At 38.5% G+C, this 24,841-nt stretch overlaps 1 protein-coding gene across 3 annotated transcripts in view; it reads right to left on the bottom strand.

Annotated features, from left to right (window-relative positions):
* Positions 1–3,621: 3,621 nt before the first annotated feature.
* Positions 3,622–24,841, bottom strand: part of TRANK1 (tetratricopeptide repeat and ankyrin repeat containing 1) — a 54,888-nt gene continuing 33,668 nt past the window's right edge. For 2 of the 3 annotated variants that reach the window (XM_027675700.1, XM_027675699.1), the window contains 11 exons: positions 24,176–24,375; positions 23,574–23,711; positions 19,727–19,867; positions 18,954–19,110; positions 17,745–17,833; positions 14,818–14,921; positions 13,087–13,219; positions 12,077–12,222; positions 7,214–10,287; positions 6,065–6,166; positions 3,622–4,822 (listed from right to left, as the gene is read on the bottom strand). In XM_027675700.1, the coding sequence (XP_027531501.1) occupies positions 4,710–4,822; positions 6,065–6,166; positions 7,214–10,287; positions 12,077–12,222; positions 13,087–13,219; positions 14,818–14,921; positions 17,745–17,833; positions 18,954–19,110; positions 19,727–19,867; positions 23,574–23,711; positions 24,176–24,375 (4,397 nt within the window). In that variant the 3' untranslated portion in view covers positions 3,622–4,709. Of the gene's footprint in view, positions 4,825–6,064; positions 6,167–7,213; positions 10,288–12,076; positions 12,223–13,086; positions 13,220–14,817; positions 14,922–17,744; positions 17,834–18,953; positions 19,111–19,726; positions 19,868–23,573; positions 23,712–24,175; positions 24,376–24,841 lie in introns of all 3 variants that reach the window. The other variant, XM_027675701.1, reaches the window with a different exon arrangement.

Raw genomic sequence — 24,841 nt, 5'->3', positions numbered from 1 at the left:
ACCATAACAGGATTCAAAGACACTGCAACCATCCTCTTGCAGCTAGGCAGGATGAACACAGCAAAGATAATGGTATAAATGTGGACTACCTATGGACATGCTCAGATGACAGGGTTCTGAAAATAGCAGAAATCCATGTCAGAAAACTGAAATAAATGCTCTAATTATCAGTGTATTTGTTTGCTATGGCTATTAATCTGACAATTCAACTGCTTTGGTATTTAGGTATCTGACTCTTAAGTGTTTCACATTGATGTTGAGCACATGTAGAGTCAGAAATCTTGATGTACGAATGTAGTCATGAAAACTACAAAATAATGTTAACTCTTCCACTCCTCATCACAGCAGCTCTTAAAGAATGAGCATTAGGGAAGATACTCAAAATTTCTGCCATCTACTATATCAAGATAAAGAGTAGGGGTGTTGCCCGGTACTTTGCCAATACATTTCTGAGTTACATGGTAACAGACAGATGGGCCATAAATCTAATACTAAGGTGTCTCTGGGTCTTGCTGCGTAAGTACAGGTGTGAGGGGTTTAATGAAAACTGAATTACAGAACATTTTGGGTTGGAAGAGATTCCAAAGATCATCTAGTTCCAACCTCCCCGCCATGGACAGGAACACCTTTCATTAGAGCAGGTTGTTCAGAGCCCCATCCAATCTGGCCTTGAACACTGCCAGGGAAGGGGCATCCACAACTTCTCTGGGCAACCTGCTCCAGTGTCCCACTACCCTCGCAGCAATGAATTTCTTCCTAATATCTAATCTAAACCTACCCTCTGGTGGTTAAAAGCAATTGCCCCACGTCCTATCACTACATATCCTTGTAAAAAGTCCCTTTCCAACACTCCAGTAGGCCCCCCTTAGGCTCTAAGGTCTCCCCCAAGCCTTCTCTGAACAACCCCAACTCTCACTGTATTCACAGGAGAGATCTTAGAGACTATCACAGAATATTCTGAGTTGGAAGTGATCCACAAGGATCATCAAGTCCAACTCTTAAGGGAATGGCCCATACAGGGACCAAACCCACAACCTGGTGTTGGTAGCACTGTGCTCTAGCCAATTGAGCTAATATCAGGGTATATGGTAGAAGCTCCAACCCTCCATTTATCCTCATGGCCCTCCTTGAGACTTGCTCTAGCAGGTCCACATCCTCCCTGCGTTGATCAGCAATGACCATTTCACTGAATATAAATATAGTAGTGTGTCCCAATCTATAATTATTTTAGTTGCCATTTTGTTATTGCTGGTTATATTTCTTTTAGTTCTTCTTTCCTGTATTTCACTTTCTAAATACTCCAACAACAAAGGCAGAAGCTCAGTAGCAATGGCTGTGGTCCCCTTTCACATAAGGAAAGGTGCTTCCTAATTGGTTTTCAGCAAATACTGGCACAGGGATTGCTGGTAGAAAAGCCTTTTATTTTATTTGCAGAGATAAGACAATTTCTTTTCTCCTATGTTTTCAGTGAGCTCGCAGGCAAAAACCTTCCCTTTAGGAATGACAGTAAGTGCTTAAAATGGCAAGTGTTTAAATGATTTGCTGAGTTAGAGTTTGTAACAGCTAACTGTAAGGAAAGTGTTTTGGAATAAAACTGTGGACAGTATTATGAAACAATGCTTTTAAGAGAAATAAAGGAAAAAGCCGTAAAGTACACATTACTTACCACACAGTCCTTTGTAATAATATGAGGTTCAAGCAAGCAAGAGATTTGTTTCTTGAGGAGTTAGGAATTTGGACACTTGTCATCTTTAAAACCATACCCCTGTCTTCCAACGACAGCAAATAGTTCATTCTTCTTTTTCATTTAGGTGTCACTTTTGTAGCACCAGGGAGAAAGATTTGAAGTCACCAGTTTCTGAGCTTTTGAAGCCTTTTCTAAATTCTTTTCAACATGGCTTAGACAGGCAGAAGTGGGTGGATTAGCTCGACAGCCTGCATCCACTGCTCAGTTCCAAGGTTTCAGTGCAATATGCATCTCACACATACCAAGGCACATGTCGTGGGTCTTAAGCCCTTTGAGTCATAGGTGTTAGCTGGTGCCAGAACACTGAAGCTTCCACCAGAGGTGAGAAAGATTAAAAAAAAAAAGGAAAGAAAAAACACAACAAAAAACCCCCACATCCCAAGGGTTTATCTGGACAAATTCACTTTGCTAATTAAACTTGCAAATAGGATTCATGCATTGGGATCACTATTATCTGAAGACACTGCCACGGAAAAGAAATGTTCATGTTTATTTATGCATACCAGTATAAGGGAAAAAACCCTTAAAGCACTGATATTGGACTGAAGATCCACCTAGATTTCCCATCTCTGCTTGAATATTACTGAAATCTTGGCCTAATATATCTCTGTAACCATAAGCTCTGAAATTTGAATTGCCAGTAATTTTGTCTAGGAGCAAGTATTTCATATGTTATTGAAGTAAGTTCCATCTGGGAGTGCTGACAAAGAGAATAACCAGTGGATTGCATGGAATCACAGCAAGGATCATAGGTCTCTGCACCAAGGAAAGGTACCCAAGATTAAGTTCTTGGTGTAACTTCTTCTTTCTTCTTCTTTGTTTTCTCTGTGCTTGGTGTTTAGTGATAATGTTTAAGCTTCTTTTTTTGCATAAAGAGAAAGAAAAAGTATAATCACTAGATCTTTAAAATGTGGTCAGCAAGGATTTTGAAATTGTTATTATCCTTAAAAACTTTAGGTAGCATTTACTGCTGCAAATGTAAATAGTGAAGTTGAAAAACTAATCAGGAAAGTTTCCGCAAAATACCTATCATTAGAGAAAACAAAGCCAAATAAGTTACATTAATGATCCAGCTTTCTTAACTCTTGACTTCTATGCAGTGCAAATGATTTGCATTACATTTCATCAATGTATCTTTCTAAACCATCTTCTCGACGCTTGCTTAAGCAATAAGGGTTCTTTAGGAAGAGTCTTCTGGCAGACAACAGCAATTACAATGCAATAGATAACTATTACTGCTACCCACGTTGCTCCATTCTACAGCACATTTTCATTTTCACCCATGTAAAATGTCTCATTTCCACAACACTGAGCATAATAATAAGTGATTACGTCTTTGAAAAAAAGTAATTACTGAAACAATTTGTTATGTATACAAAGAGGAACCCTTTTAAAACCAAAATATTTCAACAACTAAGTAATACTCTAATCATGTGTAACATGCAAATGTATTAATTAAAAATGCTGCTAAAGGACACTACATATTGTGGTTTAACCCCAGCCAGCAACTAAGTATCACACAGCCACTCGCCCACCCGTCCATCCTTCCAGTGGAAGAGGGAGGAGAATTAAAGAAAAAGGTAAAATCTCTGGGTTAAGAACAGTTTAATAATTGAAATTAAGTAAAATATAGTAACAATAATAATAATTTTAATGAAAAGTGAGATAACAGAGAGTGGAATAAAACCCAAGAAAAAGTAGTGATGCACAACTCAATTGCTCATCTATCACAACCAATGCCCAGCCCAGCCCCCAGCAGTGATTGGCCCCTCCCAGCCAACTCCTCCCAGTTTATATACGCTGAGCAGATGTTTTATCTATGGAATATTCCTTTGGTCAGTTCAGGTCAGTTGTCCTGGCCATGCTCCCTCCCAGTTTCTTGTGCACCTGCTCTCTGGCAAACCATGGGAAACTAAGAAGTCCTTGACTTAGGGTAAGCACTGCTCAGCAACAACCAAAACGTCACTGCGTTATCAGCACTATTCTCATCCTAAATTCAAATATACAGCACTGTACCAGCTACTAAGAAGAAAATTAACTCTATCCCAGCCAAAACCAAGACACTACAGTATGCTGGACACACTGAAATCCCAAAAGTAAAACCACATCAGCATGAAGTGATACTCTGGACCCATTTTACAAATCCCATTCATGCAGTCACTCACATATGGCTCTCAGAAAGCATTCAAAAAATAAGACAAGACCAAGTGATTTAAAAAATCTAACAGGTTTTATAAAAACATTACATTACAAAAAGACTTTTACCAATTAAACCTTACAAAGCACTTAAAATTTGTAATATCTTTTAAACTAAGATTATCTATTTTTCAATAGGTACAGGTAAAAGTTTCTATCAAAACTTTATCAATAAAAGACAATCCCTAACTTTCATACCTATCTAATCAGAAATAGGTACACAGTCAGAAATATGAATGTGTTTAGAGATTACTGTTCTTGTCTATAAAAACAGAAAAGAGAGATACTGTATCTCACCTGAAGACTCAAAGCTCTAAACATAGCAAGATCTTAAAATCAGAGAAACTATCTTTCTATTTTTCTGAGTATTCCAGCTCAGAAGAATGACGATGAAAATTAGCAAGAAAGAAGAAAAAGAAGACTGAGTGGAAAAATACCCCTGAGATAAGTCAGAAACATAATTTTTTTTTTCTACATGCTTGGTTCTTTGGCCTTTGCTACTTTTAAGCTACCACATAGGTTTGAAAGGAAATTGGTCCTGTCTTAGGTTTGAACAATTACATTATCACAACACAGGTAATTATTCTGACATAATACAAGCAATAAGCAACAAGTAATTAAAAAAATACAACACATAGAATAAGTTCCTCTTTTTCCTCAGACTCTTTCCATTTCTAATCCCATCCCTCTATTCTTTTTAACATTTTTTCAATCTAAAATTAGTTAGTGAAGAGGATAGAATAGCCATTCGGAATAATTTTTCCAATTATAATTTCCCACATCTTCCTTTTTTTCTTGAGATTTTTTTATAGACAAGTTCTTCAAAATCCATGCTTTCATCTTCCACTTCATCTTCCAAGTCTTTATCATGCACAAAGCCTATATTAAAAACAATAAATTAATGCAGAATGGAAAACCCAAACATCTTTTCCTCTTAATAGGATGACAATCTATGTCACTGCTATTTGGTGCGTCAGCAATATACCTTCATATGTGCAGAATCGTGTTTAAGAAGTATTTAGTTCAATATGACAATGTGGTTAAGAGCTCTGCAAGGAAGTAGGGACTATTAAGTCACTTGCTGAACTAGTAATTAATTTTCACCATGAAAATCTGTTTCTATTGTTACTGCCTTTGACTTTTTTAAGAAGTCTGTCTCACCTCTCTCAAGGTTCAGTTTCAGCAGAGAATACATTTGCTTACTGACTTCAAAAATAGACTATAATGTTGCTTTTGAGATAATGAGAGAGCTCCCAGGTAGTCTTATTACCTGTATCTTTCCTGGAATAGGAAGATGGAACACCAGGCTTTATCACAACCAAATTTTCTAAAATAGAGCAACTTTAATGCTTTACATACAGTGCTATTTTTAAGTCTGATCACTTCATTGCTGCCTATTTATGCAATTGTTGCAATCCCACCACCTAAATATGTGTTTAAACCTGAACATTTAGGCAGGCACAATGAAGTCTTGAACTTGCCCTCAGAGGTTTGTGATGCAATAGACTGCATCAACATATGTTACTTTTGGTATGAAACCAAGAGAAATGGAAGTAAAAGCAAAAGAAAACCAACTGCATATAACATTTTTCCACAGAACTCTTCAAAGCAAGCTAAGGATTAGTTTTGTTAGGAAGCTGGTTTCCAAAAATTCGGATCCACACTGGCCATTAAGGAACTGCTACATCAGAGTTAAGAAATAGCACTATCTTATTGGTGAAGATGAAGATGACTTTTCTTCTGTCCCCACTGTCCAAGTTTCTACTCTGAAGACTGCACCTGAACCACAGTTAGGTGTTCAGCTGTGTGTGTCTGTGTGCAAAAACACACTCATCCTCTGTGCAGGCTGGGATCCACTCAGGGCCAAGGAGGAGGCTTGCTCCATTCTGGCCACCCTGTAACCAGCTGCAAAGCTCATGCTCTATTTTAAAGAGCTGCTGAGGAAAGCCTGGTTAACCCATGTTTTCCAGAGTGCCCCTGTGGAATCGCCCGGTTCTTGCTGCCTAGAGGGTAAGTGAATATCCACAACACTGCTGACTGGGAAACTGAAGTGATGCTAAGATACCATTACTGAACAGTGCCCTCACGGGGCACAGAAAACTGTGCAATTTGAAAACATACCTTCTTCTTTAATCCTGTGAGAGTCCATTTTCTTCAGCCACTTACGAGCGTCATCAACGGTGACAACCAATTTGTTGGCATGTGTGGTTATTATTTCTTCAGCTGAAATGGAACACAATTAACATTCTGTAAGAGCTCTACAGCAGCTAAAAGCCAAGCACAAAACTCAAGAAAACTTCATGGACTTAATCCAGATGTAAAAGCTTTCCATTAGGAGTAAAGATAAAGCTTACACATGAAGATCACAACCTAAGATTTTGTTACAAATTTAACATATTTCACTGATCAGAGCTGCTGAACATACCAAATACTACAGTATGTTCGCTACTGTCAGACATCACAGGCAAAATGACAACTTGACAGGATTGGTGGATTTCTATGACTGAAGTCAGTAAAAATGTTATGATTTAACTTGTCACTTTCCCAAAGCAAGTGCACCAAACAAGTTTGCTCCTAGGCCACTCATTCAATACTCATTCACTCATTTCGCTTGCAAAAATCAGCATACAATAATGCTTTAAGCATATGAGGGGAAAAAAAATCTAATATCAAAATATATATCTCAAGTACCATAATTTAACGAACTTTATAATACCAGCGTTGTCTCTGAGTACCTTACACCCCACAGATTTGTAGTTAAGTACCCCCTTTGTTCAGCCTTTGCAAAATTACAAGTTCCAGAGCAGACTAGTCAGAGATATTCTTAATCAAAGACTCCAAGTACTCCTAACACTCTACCCCTGCATATCCAAATTACTATGGCTGGCAGAACTAGGAAACAGTAGAAATAACAGAAAAATTCATAAAGATGACCTTGTCTAATACAACAGGCTGCTGTAAAAGTGTGTAAGTTTAGAGAACACAGCACATCTGATCACGTAGTTAAAATTCACTTGCATATCTGTAAAAATTCACTACTGTTTACTTTACCTGTACTATCTGATTCATTAAGCTGTGTTTGGAAGAGGCTAGAATGTAACTTTCAATATTTCCAGCTGCCTCAGTTCTTCTTTTCCTTAGCTACCTGAAATACCTTGAAATACCTTTCTCTTGACCATATTAATACTTTCAAATGGAGCTTTGTCAGGTCTAAAGGTTTGGCCAAAAATGACATATTACATTGTTTAAAGAACACTGGAAAGGTCCTACCTTTAGCCCAGGCTTTTCTCTCATAGATTTCCTCTACTGCATCTGAAATTTTCTTAATATTCTCTTTGATTTTTCTCTGGCGTAAGTTGGAACCTTCTTTATATGCTAAACGGTCTCGGGTGTAAGACTTTTCTGTAATGGCCTCCACTACTTCCAATCCATCACGTATTATTGGGTCTATCTTTCTTCTGAAAAACTCGGCGTAGGATCTGTAGGCAACATTATTATTTGTGTGTTCATATGTGTTTCTGTGCTCTATGTAGGCCTCACTGGCCACAGAAATTGCATTTCCTTCTGCATGCAACTTTTCTTCCCCACTGCTCTCTGTTGGTGTCAGAGGTTCAGAAGTATCCGCCTCCATATTTTCCGACCTGCTGAAATAGTTCTCAGAGCTCTGGATAAATCTGACTCCACAGAGGTCACACTGGGTTTGGTCAATATCTGCTTTTTTGAATATCTCTGACAAAAATTCATCATCTTTCGCAACAGGATGAGCTCTGGAGCAGGCCTTCCTTTTCCACTTCATGTAAAGGGAAACAAAATTGAACACACGATACAGCTGGCGTTGAGCAGATGCTTTCTGCTCTTGCTTCTTCTGCTTGCTGAGTGCAATGACTTCCAGGGGATCCTTTTGATCCTCTAAGCAATGAACTCTTTCAAGTTCCTCTTCTAGCTCCTCAGCATATTCTGTTTTATCCAAAGAGGTCATAAACCTGTCAAGGTTTATGGGTTCATACAGGATGCCCCGTATGGTTGGATGCCCCTGACTGTATGTAGCGTCCCACTTCCAGCGGCAGTCAACCAAGTACTCTGCATCTCGCTCTATCAGCAGCTCTTGCAGGCCTGCAGCTATTTCTCTTACATGTGTAGCATCACTCACTTGTTCAATAACCCTCAGCAATCTTTCAGGAACTTTAGAGAGAGTGTCTTTTCTCATTGATTTCAGCATCGCCTTGATTTCAGGAAAGTGGTGGCATAGGAGGGATCTATGTTTAGAACTCTGCACCTGGTCAGCATTCAGTAACATCACTAAGCACAGCACTACAGTCCGCTCAGCCTCCCCTGAAGTTATGCAGTCGGGATCCCTGAATGCATCCAGAAGGACATCAAACCTTCCATGAACACCACACAAAACTTCTGCTAGATAACAGAGATGAAATCTGAAATTCTGTACAGCAACATATGTTTCCTTTGGTCTGTACTCCTGTATAATAGAAAATGTGTCTTTCAGTTCTTTGTTATGGTCCTTGCTTCTGAACAAAAACTCCCAGTAATGAAGGAGAGCAATATAACTCTTTGGAAGGCAGAGAGTAATGTTCTTGGACAGACGCATCAAGACAGCACAACAGAGAATATACTGGAATTCCAACAACATCACCGTATTTCCTATGCTTGGAATCAGGTATCTTGTGCACTTCCTGATCAGGACATTCATAAAACGGAAAAAAAATCTTTTACAGTTTTCCGGGTTCTTATGAACATAGAATTGCTCAAGTGAATTTTGAAGAAGTCGAATGAAGCATAAGTGTGTTCTTCCTGTATTTTCAGCATTTTTGTCAGGTAGCAACATACCATGTCTGCCCTCTATTCCTTTGGTCTTTCCTCCTTGGTCTTTAGTCTTTGGGGAACTTCTTGCCTTTGCCAAAGTAAAGTTTAGCTCTTTGTGATAATCATCCTCTTCCTTAAAAAGAAGTTTCTCAAATTCTTCAGGATATCCTGAAGATAAGATAAAAACTTTCATGGCACTTAGCCATAAGTCAGTTGATTCTCTTCTGGCTGCAGTGCCTTCATTATTAAACTTAAATGTGATGTACTCCTTCAACACTGCTCTGCAGGGTTTGGAAATAATGCTACTGAATTGTAGTATTTCTTTACATGCCTTTGGGTTCTCAGACAGTATTCTCAAATGAAAATGATCAGGAAAAAACATTTCTAGAAGGGCTTTACACGATGCATATTTGTCAGAAGTCAAAATGTCATCAAAGCTTTTGCACTGATTCAGTAGCTCTTTAGGGAAAGTGCATGTGGCTTCTAAGAACAGTCCCCTTATTGCCACCAGATGCATTTTACACTGAAATATTGTCTTTGCTTCGTGGCGCAACAAGGGCTTATGGTAATCCTCACAGGTTCTGTCTCCACAGTTCAAGCCAGCAATGAACTTCTTACAAATATCAGGGTAATTCTTGTTCAGTAACTCACGGGTGATAGAGCAAAACCTGCTTAACAAGTGCTGCTTCAAAGCTGATTTTACCTCCTCTGTGCTTACTGAGAAATCACCTTTTATCTTCCTCTCTTTTAGATTTGGCTTGTCTGACAAAAACTTGAGAATGGGTTCAGCTTCATTTTGAGACACCTGGCAACTGTCACCTGTTGGGACAATCCCAAAATAGGCAAAGCATAACTTCACCATATCTTTCTCTGCATTGGTGGCTGCTCTCTTCAAACCTCTAACCAGACTCAGAAGAGCCACTAAGCCACGCGTTGCCATGAAGAGGATGTTCTGGCTAGGAGTGCTGAAGTGAGATAATGCAAAGAGAGCTTCAACAGCACCAGCAGAATGATTCAGAGATAGGAACTGACAGAATGCGTTGCTCAGCTTTGTGAAGTCTCCCTTCAGAGCTCCCTGCAAAAATATAGCCTCAGCAATGCCAGACTTCTGCCCAGTTTGTTCACAAAGTTCGAGGGCTTCTTTTAGGATTATCTCCATGTCTACCAGGTCTGCTTCTGAACAATGAGTCACACTGGTACGTGCTGCAGCGAGCAAACACGATGCGCGAAACTCTTTTATAGCTGTGAGGTTGGCGGCTTCCAGAGCAAATCCATGTTGTTTCATTAGCTTTGCAGCTTCCTCCTCTCGACCCTTCCTTTTCAATAAGTCTGCTGTTTGGTGCAAGCATCCACGAGACTTCAGAAACTCAAGCTGATCCTCTATGTCAAGTTTTGAGAGGACTTGCATCATTTCCTCAGTCCTGTTCATACTTAGGTACTTTGCAGCTGCTTCCAAATACAACTGATTTGCTGTACATGAGAGTTTGGAAACCATTTGTCCTTTTGTACTCAACATCTCTTCATATCTGAAATAATAGATACATCAATTTACTACCACAGATGACTAATCTAGACAAAAAAAACACCACTGCATTTTTAAAAAAACCTTAAAACATAACGCAAATAGCTGCCCCTAGAAGCCCTTCCTTCAAAAAGGCCAATTATTTCATGTGATATGCCTGTCAGATGATAAACAACCACATCATCTTAAAAAAAAATCTACAAAAAGAAATGAATTACAACATAAGGTTGTCTGAAGCAAGATCATCAAAACTTATGGTACAAATAAGATGCAACAGTGAAGCATTATCCACACTGTTGAAACAATGTACAAATTACTTTAATCACATTTTATCAGTGTTAATCCTCTATTTTTAAAAGTAAGCCTCAATACAGAAGATAGAATGAAATAGATATGAATTCAGTGAACCCTCCACAGGTCAATATAGATAACATCCTGTAAAATTTACATAAACTGGTCAATTTAGAGAACTCTTTCAAGTCTGTCATATGTATCTGCATATACTTTGTGTGGGAACGAGTTAAACCGGCAGCACCTGCATTCAGTTAATTAGGATCAAAAAGGAGTGTTTTGGCCTTCAGTGGTGTTTTTGATAAAGAGAGTGCTGTGTTCTCAAAGCGAAAACCACTTTGAGTGGTCTGCGTGATAGCGTGTTTTTCTCTCGTGGCTGAACACAGCCACCACATGATGCAGGGAGAATGTGGGATCAAGGCACTGGTTTAGGATGATCCTGGGAATTCCGGTTAACTAAAAGACAAATACCAGGTGCTGTTTATAGAGGAACCCTAATAAAAGGGGAACGCCAGACAAATCCCAAAATCAAACTCTCTGTGGTGGTAGCCTCATTTCTTTTAGCATCCATAATCGCCCTATCTTTGTTGCTTAGTGAGTGCCTCAGAAAAGTATCCAGTTGCATCTTTCATAACATGCACTTTAAAATATTCAGTTATTAAGTAGTATTGCTGATTATGCAAAATTACTAAGATACCCCCGAGCCAGTTTTGCAAAAGTGTTCTCTCCTGTATGCTGAGAATAAGCCAATTTTTTCTGTTGTGTGAGTAAATTATCATTAGCCTTTCTTTATCATCTTTCTCATGATAAATGCAGGAGTGCAGATTTTTTGTACCTATACTTATAAATTTGCATGAGTGATTTGGGAAGGCTGAGTCAAAAATTCCTTAGATGGGAAGGTGACTTAATGCTTGAACTTTTTGATTGAACAATCTCTTTATATTTAACAAGCTTTAATAATTCAAGAAAACAGTTACCATTACTAAAGGTACATCAGAAAGGATTTCAGTGAAGGTGTGTAATTGCAGGCCTTGCTAGAATTTTAATTGGTTTATATATTCTTTAAAAATCAATCGATTTAAGTGTACTGAAAAGTGTGGCCAATAAATGAATCATTTATGCAAGAATGTGCTAATGAGGTCACTATTTCAGTGTTAAGAGAGAAGTATTTAATACTTCTATAGAATTATTTTGTCAGATTTACCTTAAGAACATAGTTCAGAGGATTGGCTGAAGGAGAACTTGCATGACTAATACTATAGACTGGAAAAAATTTCCAGGAAAATTAAACTAGTCACTGCACCAGCTGTGAATGCAGTAGAATCCTTTCACCATGTTATCATTACCTGAGTAAGAATTCTGACAATGTTAATTTAACTTCATATAAAACAAAGCCACCAGCCAAAAACCCTTGTGAAAATTTTTCGGCATGCTAGTCGTATTGTGTTGAATTTGGAAATGGAAAAGAGAATTATATTCCAATACCATCTTGGAAGACATACCTTTCAACTGCCTTTGCTGCTTCTTCATAGAGTTCTTCCTGACAATACATTTTAATGGCCAGATCAAATTCCTCAATTTGTTCATAACATCCAGATGCTTCCTTGTAGCATTGGCTTTTCTGATAGTAAACTGCAGCATCCTTCATCTGCAATGCAGAAGTCAGTAATGAAACTGAAGTGTTCCAAACAATCAAAGCTACGTGAATAGAACAAATCTAGTAATTCTATCACGTGTCTCATAAAGAAGTACACTTAAATAAAATGTAATTAAAGTATCTTAATGTAACCATATAAATATTAAAGTAACCATCATTAAAACTGAACAGATTTAAAAAAACCCCAAACTTTATGTCTTAAAAACTAGAATGTAAAAATAAAGGTATTATCCAGGATTTTCAAACTACTTTTTACCCACCAAGCTCTGCCCACTGTTAGAAAATACCATACACTTCTGTTGACTTACAAATTTCTCAGAATCAACGGGATTAAATTTAAACAGTTATGGATTCAGAACGAGAACCTTAATTTTGTATCTTAAATTTCAAATATTTGGGAACAATTACTTTACATTCTTTTAGTGCAAATACACTGCAAATAAAAAATAGTACATACTGTTAGCACACTACTTCAACCCTTGCAAGTTACAAGGTTCCATTTAGATGGCTGTAATCAGTGAAGTTTCAGTATCATCAGAGTACTGAATGAAGTAACAGCTTAAGTTTCATGAGATCAGTCATTAACTTTTGACTGCAAATGACTGATGATGACATTTGAGGAAAGCCAAAGAAATAAACCTGGCCTGCATAACTGCATTATTCTCTTCTTCACTCCTCTTCTGCCTATTCTCTGACAAATGCTTCCTTTTGAACAGCACAGCTTAAAGAGCTCATTTAGTTCAGCTACTACCATGCCACAGAAAAATACTATTACTTTATGAGTAATATGAGAGGAAAAAAAAGCTGCAGGAAAAGGAAAGTGATAAGGTGAGGATAGCTTAAAGGATTTAATACCTTTCCTAACTTTTTACACAGTTCTGCACAAAGCCGGAACTCCTTTGATTGGTACAGACATTTTAGTGATAATTTCGGTTCTCCGCATTCCAAGTAAGTTTTAGCCAATGTCATATATTCCATCTTTTTTTCCCTGTAGAAAGCAAGAGAAAATTACTGCTTACATCCAAATTAAGTTTAGGGTCATGTGATCTGTCACTGAATCCAACCAGCACTGACATCATGTGTTCTTCTTCATATACAACCTGATGAGCTATTACCTTACGATTAGTTTGAGCTGACACTGCTCTGTTCAGAAGTCTGTTCCAGAATCTGGCTGCTGTGGCAATAAAAAGATTTTTTGTGGTTTGTTTTTTTTTTTTTTTAACTAGAGTATAGTACTATGGTTTTGCAACACTTTTCTTTTCTAGCTTAACTTGTTCCTTCCTTTCTGTTATTTTAACCCCAATGTAATCAAAGACAACAATCAAACGTGTTATCAGCTGTTGTTTTGTATAACTCAACAATCCCAGCATTTCTGGTATCACTGTATGCAAGTGATCTAGATTGAATTCCCGATTCTCAAGCCTGAAGAATCAGAATTGTACAAAGCATTTTATATTATAGAGCACACGGGAATCTTACTTAAGCTTTTTACACCAGCATTAATATCTCTACTAAAAAAAAAGCCACTTTAACAGCTTCATTATTACATATATTCTGTCAGCTTAACACATCCCAATATACTGAATTCCTTCTCCTCAAATTTGCTTCAGTTGACAGGCACCCAAGCATACAATGAACCAAAAAAAAGTTTTATCAGTCCCATCAACAATTTCTCTATGATCACTAAATTTCATGAGCATCCTTATACTTTTAACCAGGGCCAGTAATATAAAGCAGGTAATTACAAAAGATAAAACCTTGTTTAACTCCAGTAATAGCATTTCTCTAGACCTTCCCTCTTCTTCCTCTGATCTAGTCATTCCTTACCTACTCTGCTATCACTGCTAGTTTCTGGCCTCCCCAGCATAAAAAGGAATTTATTAACTTAGATCTAGAGCTCTCCCCATTAAGTTTTTTCTTCTCCTATTTGAGACGAGTCCCAAACAGTTTCCCAGCCTCTTCAGGAAACTGCAAACTCTCTCCCCTGTCAAACCCTTGAGCTATTTCACTCAGCTGACAGCATGAACTCAATGATTAATTTCAAAATCTGTTCTTTAAAACTGTCCTTCAGTTCAGATTTAGTTCTGCTTGTTTTGTTTAAATTGACTCTAATTTTACTCCAAAGCTCACTTTTTGCTAGCAGCTTTTCTTCCCTAATGTACAACCATGTTCCTTTCTCTTTGTTAAATGAATATGCAGTGGGATTAACTGAAATTGAGCACTGCTGATGGAATATGTTCTTCTATCTATGTCAAATACAAAACCTCTTGAGGTAATGCAAATCCTGTTGCTTTTCTTTCACATGACGAGCAAGTCCTTTCAAGGGCCACATTTCATTTGGACAGCCTATGGTGCACAACTGCTCCACTACTGCCCAAAGGGAGCAGTGCCCCAGATCCTGTTGTGCTAGACTTTCCCATTTCTTAAATCTCTTTTGCCACCCACAAGCATGTGAAGACACCTCACCTGCATTGTTCTCTGATGTTTCCAGTCCGGTCCTACAACTGGGGTGTGAATTTCCCCCTCCAGACTCCAGTGAGGTCTGGCACCACAAAATGACACTTGCTCATCTGCACTGACACTTACCTAGGGCTGCTTTTCTTTGCATGCACTTTGAGAACAGCATCATGTGCCAGGGCCAGTTTTGACTTCTCAGCAGCTCCACCCTTTTGGTAACATTTGGCTGCCACCTGGGGTGAAATCATACACAGCATTCACAGATGTGCATCCAGTCCATGGCTTATCACATAAAAGCAATACTTAATTTTAGTCACTGTAATGGAAAGCAGAAAGAATGGCAGGGTGCCTGGAGGAAGGAAAAGGTAAAACATTGCAGTATATTTTTAGGACAAAAATAAAAGCTTTAAAGTCAGTCCACATATGACTATCAAAATTAGAATATTAATTACAATGTTTTACATGGAAGTAGTGAAAGCAGAATTCCTGGTAGGCTGATAGAACAAAGAGCATATGCAATTTGAATGATAGGCTAAACCGTTAACTGGTAAGTCACCAGACATCTGCCACATATTAATAAAGGTGAGGAAAATCAATGTGTGCAAAGTGAAATCAAAAAGCATGGAACATTTTTCATGCTTTGATCATACCAGGCCCTTTCTGTGATAAACTAAACAGAGGTACCAGGAATTACCATGCTCCTAGCAAGGTTTGCTTCATTATCACCCTGCTTATTCTGCAACACCATGATTTCTTTATTCTATCCACTAATTTAGTATTTGCGTCTGTTTGGAATTTGCCCATTGCAAGTCACTCTTAGAAATGCCAAATTCACCAGAAAATTTCTTCTTAAGGTAGCAATGATAAGCAAAGATGAAGGTTATAAAGAAAGCAGAACAGCAGATAATATAATTAATACATTTCAGATTCCAAGATAAATTTTTTTTAGCTGTGTTATTTTTTTATGTAAATTCTTTTCTGCCCATTTAGGGAATTGCCTTTTACTTTCAAGGGGAGATAACGACTGTCTCTATAGTGGCAGCTGATTGCTTTGATTTTTTGCCTTGTTATAATTATCTATTTTCCTTTCAAAAAATTCTGTGTTGCTACCAGCAAAACACAGCAGCTTTCTTTTTGCCACGATCAAAGAAAGTATCCAAAATTCCCTCTCTCGACTGGCTGGTGATGCCCCCCAGGACACAGTTGGCCCTCCTGGCTGCCAGGGCACTGCTGACTCATATTCAACTTTCCATTGACCAGGACCCCCAGGTTCTTTTCTGTAGCGCTGCTCTCCAGCCTCTAATTCGCCAGTCTATACACACAACCAGGGTTGCCCCATCCCAGGTGCAGAATTGGGCACTTGCCCTTCTTAAACTTCATACAGTTGGTGACTGCCCAGCCCTCTAACTTATTGAGGTCTCTCTGCAGGGCCTCTCCAGCAAGGGAGTCAACAGCTCCTCTCAATTTAGTATCCTCCTAGTTTAGTATCGCTGGCAAACTTACTTAATGTACATTTAATTTCTGCGTCCAAATCATTTATAAAAACATTAAAGAGCACCGGCCCTTAAATTGAGCCTTGGGGAATCCAACTAGTGATTGGCCACCAGCTTGATATAACCTCATTTACTATAATTCTTTGAGCCTGACTTGTCAGTCAATTTGCCACCTAATGTATTATGGACTTGTCTAGCTGTGAGCTGGACATTTCATCCAGAAGGACACTGTGAGAGACAGTACTAAAATCTTTGCTGAAACCAAAATAAATCACATCTACTGGCTTCTCTTGGTCAACTAGATGGGTGACCTTATCATAAAAGATGCTGGGCAGCTTGAACTCTAATCCAGCTTTGGCCACACAAATTTTCTCCCTACAGTGACAGCATCTCTATTATCCTCCCATGTCACCTCCCCTTGTTTCCAATGTCCATACACTTTCCCTTTCTGCCTAAGTTCTAGAAGAAGATTCCTGTTCAGCCAAGCCAGACTTTGCCCCACTTGCTTGACTTCTGATGCTTTGGAATCGCTTGCTCCTGCGCTCTTAAGAGATGGCTCTTAAGAAGTGCCTAGCATTCACAGACCACAATATTTTCAAAAGCAAATTCCCAGGAAACCTTACTAATTAGATCCTTCAGCAGCCCAAAGTCTGCTATCCCCACATCCATGGTCAAATGTTTGTTGGCCGGTTTTCTTCTATAGCCAAAAATTTGAAACTCAGTTACTTTGTGGCCACTGTTACCAAGACAGACACAAATCACCACTTTACTCACAAGTCCCTCTCCGCTTACAAACAGCAAATGTAGGAGGGCACCTTTCCTATTTGGCTCCCTTAGTACCTGCACCCAATGGTTATCTTCTTCAACATGCTCCGGAAATTTCCTGGACCTGTTGGTGTCCACTGTATGATATTCCCAGTTGATATCTGGGAAGTTAAAATCACCCGTAAGGACAAGGGTAGTTGATCTATAGATCTCCCTTATCTCCTTGTAGAATAATTAATTGGTGGTGTCGTCCTGGCTGTGTTTTGCTTCCATTCGATTAACTGTCATCCCATATCTGGACTTGTATTAACTACCAATTTAGGAAAAAAAAACCTGTAAAATCTCCATGTTCTTTAAAAAGGAAGGGAATGAACTCATCATTTTACTGCCCAAATCAATATACTTCCTAGAAATCCTTTCCTTCTCCTACACTATGTGCAATGATAACATCAAGAATATGGTTTAGATTCACAGATTTCAATCAATTGCAGTCGTTGCTAATAATTGTTTTTTTCCAACTGTCTTTCATTTGTGCATATTAAAATGTTTTCCCCTCATTGGACTGCAAACTTTTGAGTAGTGAGTTTAAGATTACAAACAATAGGCTTATCCTCCTTGATTGCTTCTTATAAGTCATTGAGAAGTAGTTTGTAGAGACCTACACAACTACAAATCACAAACTAAGACAAACTGCTACACAGCAACTGAAGGTTTACAGACGATTTTATATATACAAAGAAAAAAAAAAGGTTTCAGAATAAACAAGAATCCTTATTTCAGATAAACATATGTTCCTACCTCCCAGAACTGGTGTTTAGCATAGTAGTCTCCCTGTGCAATCCATTCTTCTGGAGTTGAAGTTTTAGCAAACATGCTGTCATCTAAGTCTAGAAGGGCAAAGACTAATTATTTTATGTTAAAATGGATAAACCACAGAAACCACGTATCATGCACCAAAACTAAGCATTAACATCTCATAATGTTCCAAGCTCCATGATTTGTGCTCACACCAGTAACAGTAATTATGAGTTAAATGTGTTTTTTGTCTCTCAATCAGCACTGAAAATCAACAAGTTTGGTTTGGTTTTGGAAGACCATTAAAAATTATGCTTGTTTTTTGGACAAATCTTTGAGTAAACCCACTCTCTTTATAGAAAACAAATTATTTTAATTGATAAATCTCTTTTAGCTGGGATGGTTTTTCTGTAACAGCCTTTGTTACTGTGCAGGTGTGAGGCTATCATCCTGTTGTGTGAGGCTATCAGTGAGAACACAGCATCAAAACAAAAACATAGTTTGCCTGGAGACTGGGCTGGTAAGTGGCTGAAACCGCATTAACGCAGCAGAAAATGTGACTACAAATTAAACACTGAAACAGCTCAAAGCTATAAATATCTGCAGCCATTCAGGGTCCATTGAGTTCTCCCTCCACAGCAGCTGGCCAAGTGGCAGCAATCTCCCTTAGAGTAGGAAAGCCTCTCACAGTTACCCATCGAGGCTGAGAGATCCCTTACCCAACACCAGACAACAATGGGCTGGTAAATGACATTTTTGCATATGTGTAACATTAAAGATACGTATAGCAAGCTTATATGATATTTGTTTTATCCCATGCTAACTTTAAACGTAGTAAAAACCAGAGTATTGACTACCAATCCATCTGTACTTAATGAATATTTTATATCTGAATTTACCAGTTAGAACTCAATAAACTAACTACAAGATCAGATCTGTCTGAGTGATCTCTGACTTTTCTCCTGTGACAGCAATGAAACTTATACTGATGACTTAGCAATGAAGTTATGCTTTAACATATGCAACCGATTTTAGAGACAAAAGAATTAAGACCCACTGAAGTAAGTGGAAATTTGCAAGGGCAGTTATCAGTGCATACTGTTAGAAGGACCAAGGAATTTAACCTTCTTTATTATATGGCCTAAAAGCAAGAAAGCGTAAGTAAGCTGTCCTGTTCGACAGTCTTTTAAGAAAGTTTTAGGATAACTTTACCTTCATTTTCATCTGTTTTGACAACCTCAACAAATTTTCTTTTGATGAAATACTTAAAAGCTGGAGCCCGTTTATCACAGTCTTCATCAAAGATCCAAAGATTTACTCTGGCTCTTGTAATGGCAGTATACAATTGCTTGAGTTCTCCATTCAGCATCTGAACCAGAACAAAAAATAAAATAAAATAAATGAAATGCCAGATAAGCTAAATTGTTAGAGTGAAACATACTTTGCAGTTATCAGAAAACAGAGAATTTATACAGAATGCGTAATAAATAAGAAAGTGTCTTTAAGTAAGTCAGTCTAAATATTAAATATTGGATTTTACAATTACATAAGCCATCGTGCAGCTAACTTGCAAGCAACTACTGCCGTAAATCTAGCAGCTGCACCATATAATCCTGAAAATATCTGACTCACTAGATTCTAAGAAGTTTCCTTAATTTCAAAGTAGTGACACCAATTGGAAAACAGACTATAGAAATAATTAATATTGATAAGCTGATTTGCTATTTGCTTTAACCACAGTTACTCTTTAAATATACCTAAAAGTCTATGACACCGGTTTTCTTCTCTTATCAAACTACATTTGCAAAAAACCTCTTAGCTTTTAAAATCAGTACTATATTATACAAATATGAACAACTACCAAAAAGGCACGGCAACCTCGATAAACATGAAACTATAGGATGAAAGTATTTAAGAAATTTCCCTATTTCTAAGATGTAAGAATTTAACTTGTCCTTCCTATTCCCAGTTTACGAAAAACTCACCTTGTACATTTCTACATTAAAAGGAGTTTTTTTCTGCACACCGGCAGCATCCTCTAATGGTATTTCGTTTAGCAAGTTGCTTCCCACTTGCACATCGGAATCAGGACTATAAGAAGATATTATCTTCCATTCTTTGCTAGCCTAAAATATCAAGAGAATGAGGTTTACTTGTATGCAGTACCCACAACTGCCTACATATGCAAAAGATAAGGTTGTATGTTGTGACCAATCCACTCTACAACTGAAGGCAGCTCAGAGGAGATGAGTGGGGAAAAAATTTTCTCATGGAAGAATGTAAAGAATAATCAACTTTCATCAAGAAAGCCGAACTTCATCTCAACACAATCTTTGTTTGAGATACTTGTCTGTACCAGGTGATCACCAAGGCATATACACAACTTCCCCTAAAATAGCTAGTAGAGAGTAACATCTTCCTGAGTTGCCGAGACAAAAGTGAAGATATGCCTCAGCCCAACAGAGTGTGTGAAAACCGAGCAGCAAACAAAACAAACTTAGAAGAGTGCAACTGGCTTGAGCTGGCTTCAAGCTATGTATTACTTCCCAGGGACTGGGGATGGCCAGCATCATGATGGCAAAGCTAATGGGCATACATATATATATATATATATGTATGTATGTATGTATGTATATAGGGACTGCTAAGTGGAATCACGTTTTTATTGTGATTCTGATGTACATTGCCATTGTTACACTATGCCTGCCTTGGGATTTCAGGATACTGCTGTATCATTTATAAATCCAAATCATATGCAATATTCAATATATCAAATAAGTAAAATTTGAAATTAAACATTAAAACCTCCTTGGGTGGACTACACATTTTCAGCTGAACACCCCTACAATGGATGGCCCATCTGTAGAAGAGATCAGGTACCCTCCCCCTGGATGAGGCTCAAGTTTTAGTCCTAGAGACGAGGATTTTCCAACAAAACCCAATACTATAACAGGCAAAGTCACTGAGGGGGGGTGTGCTGATTTCTGGGCCAGGCAGATCCCTGCCAGCTTGGGGCAGGGTGAAAGGTAAATGGTGGTGGAATAACACCTACAAGTTGCCAATTGTCATGCTAAAATGTGCTAAGACATGTTGGAGACATCTTGGCCTGCAGGTTAGGATGGGCAGCAACTAGGTCTCCTTGACTCTACAAGACTGACAAGCTCACTGAGTTGCAGACCAGCTGGCCCACAACTCACCAACCTACTCATCACTGTAGCACCAAGGAGACCTTGCTCCACCTGGAGCAAGAAGGATCCAGACAAACAGAGGCAAGTTGGTGCTGTCCTTTTTCTGGTGCACCAATAAGTCAGTTCTCTGAACAGGGACCAGATCATTCATCTTGGCAGGAAAAGGCAGTGGACTAACAAGAGGGAAATTTAGGACATCAGCTTTGGCATACAAGTCATCAACAGTGCTTGGGTAAACCATGATGTGGTGGAGCCCATCAACAAAATACAGGGGTTGGAGCCATGGAAGTGGACCCACACTTATTCCATGCAGGCATATATTCTCACTCTCAGGGTTCCCAAGCAAGACAGTTGGTCATTCGTTCAATTAATGTATTAAGCTTACTGTGTAATACTAGTAAATCACTAATGCTCCAGGGCTGGAATGGCACCTGCCAACACATCCTCAATGAAGAACACTCAGAGATGAGCAAAAAAACCACTCATGCAGAAAATCTAAAAAATCGTGGTCTGAGAATATTGGACTCCAACATAGGGACACATGAGAAATATGCACATAAATATGCATAGACATGGTTAACTATAAGTTAAGTGTGGCAGAAGGTCAGTGTTGTGCACTCTCATGCCATGTAACAAATGCCAGCTCCTGATCATACCATTCTGCGAGTTCCCAATCCCCTACAAAACTTAAAACTGTAACCTTAAAATCGTAAAAAATAGTACCTTAAAACTGTAAGTATATTCTAAGTTATGTTCATTTTTCCCCGTTTTGGTATTTAACTGAAATCCAATTAAATAGTTCCAGGTTTCTGGCACAAAATCAAAAATACTTGCAATAAGACTGAAACAATGTTTTTACAATCTATATACTTCAGAGCTTTGAGCAACTCAATACAGGTTAACTATCTTCCTAGGGGGACAAGAAATGGGAAACTTTTCTTTCAAAATGTATTTTGATGAAGATGCATTTTGAAGTTAAGATTGCAATAAATCATCTATCAAAACATTTCTAAGCCTGTCATAGATTGCAACATGACAACCAGCTAATGGTATCGGTTTGGTCAACAGTTTGATAGGTTTTGGGGATTTGGCTTTTCTACTTTCTAGATTCTTCTTTCAAATCTGCTTCCTGAAACAAGACTGTTCTTAAATTTCATTTTCAAGACAAATAAAAAGAAAACCCAATATGTTACAAAATGTACACAGCCACATTGTTGTGTTTACAACAGTTCACAGATTCAACTTTCTTAAATTAGAAAACCTCAGGGTGAGCTGCTTTTCTGCCTGCTTGTTTAGTTGCTCAAATCAACTCAATTACTCATGACTCACCGGAACATGGAAGAATTGTATGAAAACAGTTTTCCAGGCCTGACACGCGTTATTAGTCTAAGCTAAAATGCCCTATACAACTCAACTCTGTTAAACTGATTCTGCTAAATTCTGATAAATGGCTTGTTGTTTTTCTGAGTACGACTTGCATCACCAAAACCAAATCAACTTTGAGAAACCTACCATGACAGCCAGTATTGTACTGCCCCCAAACTTCAGTAAGCCAGAGTAAAGGTCATTTACCTCAAGCTCCTCCCTATGAGAAGCATCATATAACATTCACTAAACTCTATGAAGAGCCACCAGTAAACTGCCCTCAGTTTTCTTGCAGTTTTCATATGCTGAAAACCACATCTGAGACACCGTTTTGAGGGCTAGAGGCAGAGGGCATCTGCAACAGAGTTGTTCACACTGAATGTTTAATCATAGAGCAACTCAGTCATAGGCACTCTCAAGTGTCTGCAGGCACGTTCAGTAAGCAATGCTGCTTACTTGGCTGCCTAGGGGCAGGGCAGGAGGGTTCTGCGGTGCTCCAGCAACAACAGCGAGGCTGCTGTAGTTGACAGCCCCATGCAAGGAGCCTCGCAGACTGCTCCCCTGACAGGTCTGGAGTTACAAGAAACCCTAGAGAGACAGGCTTTGAGCTCCCCAGAGAACCACAAATGGGGCAAAAGAACACAAAGCACAACATCTCCATGAAAGGAATTCTGTATCTGAGGCCATTCTATGGCCAATGACATCCACTATAGGCTCTGAGACCTTTTCAAGTTTCCTGACAACTCCTGAACTAGACCACAACGAGTTTTCTGGACCTAAGCTGTGGAAGGCTACAGAGCATGCTCCTCCCCACCCCCCAAATACATACACACACTATTTGATTCTAAACAATTGGTTTGGAATTTTATGGTGATACAAAGTGTATAAAGTGCTTTTTTGGGACTTGGAACTCCAGTAAAGAATATGGGAGAGTGATGGAGTGTCCCTTCACCAACTGCTCTGACCTGAACTGGGAGCAGCCAGGAGAGACAGGATGTAAGCTAGAGTAGTCTTGGTACACAGCAGAAGTGTGTATGTGTGTGCACGTGCGCAATTTGTGCATACCCCAAGGTTCTCCCTTAAATTTTAACAGTCAACCTGAAGGAAAATGCAGGACTAAGGGAAGATGATCTCAATTCCTAAGCCTCTGTTTTCTACTGTGATGAAACCACTCATCTTCAGAGAAAACAGGGAATCCTCCCCAGCTGAAATTCTAATTAGACCACATGTCAAACTGACTTCAGAAAAAAATAAAGAAAAAGGAGTAAGAATTAAATACCTCTGAATCTGTGAAAAAGTTGTAAAGGAGTACATCATCAAATTCCAAGCCCTTTGCTTCATAAATTGTCAGTACAAGTGCCAAACTAAGTTCCTCAGGTATCTTCTCCTTCGCAGTTTCATTTGCCACTAATACCACCTGCCACAAAATACAGGAAAAAAAAACATATTAGGAAGCAAAAAAAAAAGTAACAGTTTTACAGCGAAATCAGGCAAACATGTCACAATAATGCAAGAGCCTTCTCAAAACCAGACAACATTTAACATTTAACATAGACATTTCAGCACACTCCACAAAAGAGGTCACAAAACTGCCATTAGAGATTGACAAATGCGTGGCATGTGCAGTTTTAGATCTGGTGTAAGAAAATTTGGAGTTATAAAGGAACAGGACAGACAATACCTGATGCAAAAAAAAAGAACATAAAGAGCCAGACATATTAAGAAGAAACAGAAACCAACACAATAAAGGTTTCTAAGTTTAAAAAGCATAATTTATCAGTGAGACAAAGGCTTAAAAAAGAAAGTTGTGGGCAGTCCATACAGAATTATTATTTCGCAACAGAGGCGGAAGAATCTGCAAAAAGCTTAAGAAAAGCAAACCTGATGTGCTCCAAATTCAATCGGTTGTGTTTTCCTTTTGTTGCCCCTCAGCAGAATCGCTAAGTCACTAACACTGCAGGACTCCAAGACTGTAGGTTTTGGTCCTTCAAACAGACCACGGTCCTGAGGAAGCCGATCAAAAGATTCTGGAAAGTAATGCTGGAGCAAATCAACCACTCCAGATGCTAAACGGAGAATACCTGCAAAAAGCAGAATTCAGATTTTAAGGTTCAGCCTGTTTCAAATTCTCTCACAAACACAAATTGAAATCAATTTTTAAATGAACTTTGAAATCAAGACATATCATGACAAAAACATTACTCAGAAAAGACAGAAGCTGTAAGGTCCACTTTATGTTTCTGCCATTTTGACTGGACCTCATTTTTGGGCCTCTAAAGATCAGAAAGCATGCTACAAAGGCTTGGCAGAATTCCCAAAAAATGAAGGCCATAAGCGAGCAACAAGTAAGAAAAGCAGAAGCAGCACACCAATGCTGCAAAGTCTAGTGCTTTGGGGATGGGACAATAGAACAATGTATGAACATTTGTTAAATTTTCCTTCAAACAAATAGAGCCAAAACATGCAGTAAGCATGGGTGTTCAAAAAAAATAACACTTCTAAAAAAGTTCATTCTTGGTTCCCGAGTGGAGATGTCAAAATACAGAG

The sequence above is a fragment of the Neopelma chrysocephalum genome, unplaced genomic scaffold (genome assembly GCF_003984885.1).
Source record: "Neopelma chrysocephalum unplaced genomic scaffold, ASM398488v2 Primary Assembly neopelma1_26, whole genome shotgun sequence".
NCBI lineage: Eukaryota > Metazoa > Chordata > Aves > Passeriformes > Pipridae > Neopelma > Neopelma chrysocephalum.
Note: the sequence above shows the minus strand (reverse complement) of the source record. Positions and strands in the feature narration are given on the sequence as shown.